This window comes from Molossus molossus, unplaced genomic scaffold (assembly GCF_014108415.1).
Source record: "Molossus molossus isolate mMolMol1 unplaced genomic scaffold, mMolMol1.p scaffold_m16_p_6, whole genome shotgun sequence".
NCBI lineage: Eukaryota > Metazoa > Chordata > Mammalia > Chiroptera > Molossidae > Molossus > Molossus molossus.
Window position 1 is genome coordinate 31,888,050 of NW_023425399.1, and position 6,000 is coordinate 31,894,049.

The 6,000-nt window shown below is 39.6% G+C and overlaps 1 protein-coding gene across 1 annotated transcript in view; it reads left to right on the top strand.

Moving 5' to 3' along the window:
• PLCB1 (phospholipase C beta 1) overlaps positions 1-5,778 on the top strand; it is a 699,430-nt gene extending 693,652 nt beyond the window's left edge. Inside the window, exon 34 of the mRNA XM_036244472.1 lies at positions 4,194-5,778. Coding sequence (XP_036100365.1) covers positions 4,194-4,421 — 228 coding nt within the window. The 3' untranslated portion in view covers positions 4,422-5,778. The remainder of the gene's footprint in view (positions 1-4,193) is intronic.
• The last annotated feature ends 222 nt before the right edge of the window (positions 5,779-6,000 follow it).

Genomic DNA, 6,000 nt, shown 5'->3' on the forward strand with positions numbered 1-6,000 from the left:
GGGCACAAAGGTTCCCTTTTCTCCACACCCTCACCAGCACCGTGTCATTTGTTGCTTTATCGATGATAGCCATTATGACTGAAGTGAGGTGATATCTCTGTGTGGTTTTAAATAAATAGGTCAGGCAAGGAAAGATAAATACCATACGATTTCACTTATATATGGAAATAAAGAACAAAATAATCGAACAAACAAAACAGAAACAGACTGATAGATACAGAGAACAAACTGATGGTTGCTGGATGAGGGGAGGGTGAGAGGGCTGGGTAACATAGGAGAAGAGATTAAGAAGTACAAATGGGTAGTTATAATATAGTCACAGGGGTGTAAAGTACAGCACAGGGAATATAGTCAGTAATATTGTAATAACTATGTATGGTGCCAGGTGGGTACTAGAATTATTGGGGTGGGATCACTTTGTAAATTAAATAAAAAATTGTATAACCACTATGCTGTATTCCTGAAACTAATATAAAATAATATTGACTGTCAACTGTGATTGAATATAAAAATAAAATTCAGCAAATGAAAAAAACAATTTAGTTTTAGGCAGCAAGTTCATGGTTTCAGTAATCAAAGCTTATTTCTGACTTTTCTGAAAAGGAAATAACCACAATGCTTTTGTTGAATATGAAATCACTGAACTATAATTATTTCATTTTGTGATATATATTCAGCATTGTAGTAATTCATCAAGTAGTCTAAGATTTTGCTAGCTTATTGTGATGGTTAATTTTATATGTCTACTTGACTAGGCCACAGTACCCAGATATTTGATCAAAAATTATTTTAGATATCTCAGTAAACTTTGAGTAAACCAGACCACCCTCCATAATGTAGTTAAGCATCATCCAGTCAGTCTGTGTATATATATTCAGTACACACACACACACACACACACACACACACACACTATTGGTTCTGTTTTCCTAGGAAACCCTAGATACTACGACTATTCCACAAGATTCTATTTTACTGATAAAATTCCATTCTCATTTTTTTAAAACTGCCAATGGCCAATAATTCAACCAACAGAGCCTATGTAATGAAGCCTCCTTAAACACCTGAAGGGATGAGTTTGCAGAGCCTTGGGTCAGTGAACAGGTGGAGAGTGGAGAGAGCCGTCCTGGAGAGGCCAGGGAACTCCCCAACTCCTCATATTTTGCCCTGTGCATCTCTTTCTTCTGGCTGTTCCTGAGCTATATCCTGGTATAAGAAACCAGTAATCTAGTAAATAAAATGTTTCTCTGAGTTCTGTGAACTGCTCTAGCAAATTAATGGAACTCCAAACTATAGCAAATCAGGCAGAAGCATAAGAGACAAACGACTTGCAGTTGGTGTGTGCAGTGGGGTGGGGAGGGGGGCCGTCCTGTGGGACTGAACCCTTCACCTGTGGGGTCTGATGCTATCGCCACGTAGGTAGTGCCAGAGCTCAGTGGTATGACAGCCAGCTGGAGTCATAGGGAATTGCTTGGTGGTGTGGAGGAAAAACCCACATATTGAATTGGGTGCAGAACCGTAATGATTAGAATTAGAGTGTTAAAAAATTATTAGAAAATGTTAAAGTATTTATAATTTTGTCATATTTCATGTTCCCTTTGTTATGTAAATTAAGAAAAGAAACAGCACTATCAAGCACCGTGGAGTCTTATCAACCCATGACCTAAGAAATTGACTTTTAGGTCAGGTCCAATATATCTATAGCTGAAGGCCCCTCAGCCTAGTCTAAATGAAAACAGCAATCTGCTATCCCCTAAACACAGGGCCCCATAACTTTCTTCCTTTCCTTATATTCCTTGGAAAGGAACTTTAGAGTCACGTTACTGAATTAAAATTGAGGCAAAATGACGATGAGGTCCGGATGGTAGTAAATGGAAACTATCCAACACCAGGCTGAGATTTTATTCTCACAAAAGAGTGTGACAGTGTGAACATCTGACCTTCCACATGGTGGGGACGGCTGGGAAAGAACTGGCCATCACCTTCCTCGTCCTGTCCTGGCAGTCAGGGCGGGGCTGTGTACAAAGGGGCCTTTACTCCGTCAGGGCCCCAGGGTACCCTTCTCAGAGCGTGTTTCCTCCTTGGCTATTAGAATTCAGATTCTAGCACAACATATTCATTAATACCCTGCATTGTTTACTTGGGAAGAAGAAGTGACTTGAATACTTTGGTCAAGTTATTTTTATCAGTCATTTTTGATGTGAAAAAAAAATTATTTAGAGATCCACAATTCATTATCTGAGACTCTTGGGGCCTGCTATTTTTTAGAATACATAAATTTTCTGATTTTAGAAAGGTAATATGATACATATACCATAGGAATAATATTCTAGGGAGTCACCCTCATTATCAAACACATTATGTCTACAGTACCCTGCATGGATATTCACATAAAGTAGAATAAATAAGGATTATAAATAACCTTATATCAGTTAATGTCAATGAGTTTGCCACAAATTTACCCCCCAAAATTCTGAATTTCCGTATTTTGGGGATTTTAGGATTGCAGATAATGAATTGTGCATCTATATTAAATAAGCAAGCTTTGGTGAAATTTCTCTGCCACAGAAGCAAGAGAACAAATTAGTTGAACTAAAGGATGTTCTCAAGCTACAGGCACCATCCAGAATGGGGTGAAGAAAGGCAATCAAGACACCAAGGGGCAGATGCCCTGAACACTGTCTTCACCCTAGGGGTCAAGGGTCCAGGGTCCAGGGGTTCAGGGGTGAGGGCAAGCACCAGAGACTGCACTGAAGCCACAGATGAAGGACACGCAGTGAGGATCAAGACAGAAAGTAAAATGGGGGCTTAGACAGAGAGATAGAGTGTCCAGCATGGACCAACAGCATGGGCTTCACCTGGGAGTCCTGAGAAAAGCAAGATCTTGGGGCCCACCCAGATCTCCTGAATCAGAATTAAAAATTACGATCCCAGGTGATTTGTATACACCTTAAAGTCTTCGAAGCAGGAAAATAAAGTCTTTAAAGGTTTTAGGGACACATCTTTTAAAAAGCTGCCTCGGTGCTCCAAGAAGATAGAAAGCACTCAGTCTCACATGCCATGTTCAAGATTATGCTCCCCCATTCACCCGTCAATAAGCCAGGGGGACTGTGTATAACATTCTGTGTTTCCATTGGGCTCTGCTGCGCTGAGCAGCTCCCACCACTGGCCCTGCCCTCACCCCACTTCTCTGAAGACTCCGCTTTGCTTGTTTCATGCTTAGGGCCACTATGTACGACTGCATTTACAGAAAGTATTCTGTGACTTTTAAATGTCTGAAAATTCTCCGGAGCACTAAACAGACAGATTAAAAGATAGTTTACATTGTAGCTGAAACAGTTTATGAGGCAAATAGAAATTAGAATGAAAAAGGAAATTAAAATAGAGAGGAGATAAAAGAAGTCAAAATGGAAGTTAAAGTTGGTTACATGAATATGCTCAGTGTGGAAAAATGCATCCAGCTCCTCTTTACAAGCTTGGCTTCCCAGCCTCTGGGTGAGACTGCGCTTCATAGAGCCCACACCTTGATCCTCTGTCCATTCCAGTCTGCTTCTTAGTTTTCCTCAGCTCGATTCATGGCTGACCTTGGCACTCCCAGATCTCAGTAGCTTCCCACCCCTACATTTAAGAACTTCAGATCATCTGACCGGTGTGGCTCAGTGGTTGAGCATTGATCCATGCACCAAGAGGTCACCAGTTTGATTCCTGATCAGGACACATGCCCAGGTTGTGGACCCAAACCCCAGTGGGGGGCATGCGGGAGGCAGTCAATCGATGTTCTCTCTCATCAATGTTTCTATCGCTCTCTCCATCTCCCTTCCTCTCTCTAAAAGCAATAAAGGGAAAAAAAATTTTTTTAAACTTCAGATTATTGCTTATTACTTCTGTAAACTTTTTTGAAAGATTAGTGTGTGTGTGTGTGTGTGTGTGTGTGTGTGTGTGTAGATATATTTATATTACTGCAGGTCTTTAGCCCTATTCTGCCACATGTAACCCGAACTTGACTTTCGGTTATGGAAAAATGGCATGTCCAGTTAAACTCTGTTTTAAGTCTTTCCTAGAGGTAACCAGTGGAAGATATTAAAATTAATGTATTCCTCCCGTCTTTGCACATATCTTTCAAGAAGTTTCTACATGGGCGGTTAGAAAACCTGAATGACGTAAAATCATCCACCCCTCTTGGTGTCTCCCAGCTACAGGTGGAGCTAGAGCAAGAGTACCAAGACAAGTTCAAAAGACTGCCCCTGGAGATTCTGGAGTTTGTACAGGAAGCCATGAAAGGGAAGATCAGTGAGGACAGCAATCACAGTTCCGTCCCTTCCTCCTTGGCCTTAGACCCTGGAAAGCTGAACCACAGGCCTCCCTCCAGTGAGGAGCTGGAAGGTGATCACCTGGGCAAAGAGTTTGATACTCCTCTGTGACTGTTCCTGCTGGGCCTTCGGGACATGCATGGCCTCTCAAGCTCCATCGGACTCTCTCTGATTACAAAGATCACTGCCCAGAGCATCTTCCTGAGAAACATCCTTAGCCTACAATCCACGCCAACAGGACAGTTCCAGAAGGATTCATGCACACGTCCCCACGCCCAGACTCCATGTGCGATGTGGAACGAACTGTAGGTCTATCAGTAGAGAGTGCATGTATGTGGGATTTTTGTTTTCTTTCCAATAGTAAATTCAAAGCAGGCAACTTCCAGGCTCCATGGACCATTCAATGAAGGACTGTGTCTTCTTTGAAGAAAATCAAGCTCATGTTTTTATTTGAAGCTCTGGTATAAACTATTTTTAAAGTAATAGAAATAGTTTAAGAAATGCATATCACTATTTAACACTATTGAACAACCAACTTTGAACATTTTTTTCCCTACCTGCCACTCAACTACCATATCTTCAATGTAACATGCATTTTTAAATTGTTTCATCTTTTGCTTTGCAAGCACTGGTGGCTTGCAGTCTGCTGATTTATTTATCATAAAGGCCTCAGTGTATTTGTTGCTGACATGGCTTTGCCACAGTGATTCAAATAAGCTGGTTTTCTTTCCTAAAAAATTAAAATCACTTGATTGTATCTTTGCCCAGTGAAGCTATTCCCAGACTTGGCAATATGGCTTGTACATTTGTCTGCATGAACAAGTTGGCCACACACTTCCAGGCAGTGGGCTATCTGAGTTGACTATTTGCACTCAAAGTCTGGGTATTCATTGGTTGTTGGCCTGAAATGAATAAATAACTACTAAGAATCTGTTCGGTTGAATTAAAATAGTTGAGCTGATATATGTTGAGCAGCAATTCAATCAGACTAAACAGGTCCCGGTGGTTCTTTTGCTGTCTGACATTTTTTCATGGTTCATTTATTTTTAATATAGAGCTAAAGACTGAATATTTATCTAAAGGATACACAGACCCATATATAAATGATATATATTATCTCCATGTATATATGTTCACACTCAGCCATATAAATACAGACACATACACCACACACACACACACACACACACACGTGCACACACACACATTCGAGTGTTGATATGTGCCAATGACGCAAAACTCTTCCACGAGACTTAAAACCAAATTTAGGAATAAGTGACCAGAGACAAAAATGATCAAACATCTAGATTTTGTGGATAATCATACTGATATTCTAAGAAACAGTTGATAGTCACTGATGAAAGTTGAATTAGATTTAGAATTTAGAATGTGAATTTGATATATATTTTGCAGGATCAATAACTGGATTTTAAGCTTGTTTCAATAATCAGAATATACAAAAAATGTATAGGACAGAAATATGAAAATATTAGTATCTTCCATAATTTTTAAGTCTGAGAGATTTCAATTTTATTCTAATATAAAAAATATTTCATTATATATTTACTATATACATTTAATTCATTTAACTGTGTCTTTTTGTTAAGTTCTTACGTTCGGTGGCATGAGAAAAACAAATTATATCAAGGTAAAACTGATCAAAAACATTCTTGAAAGATCTTAAGTAAGA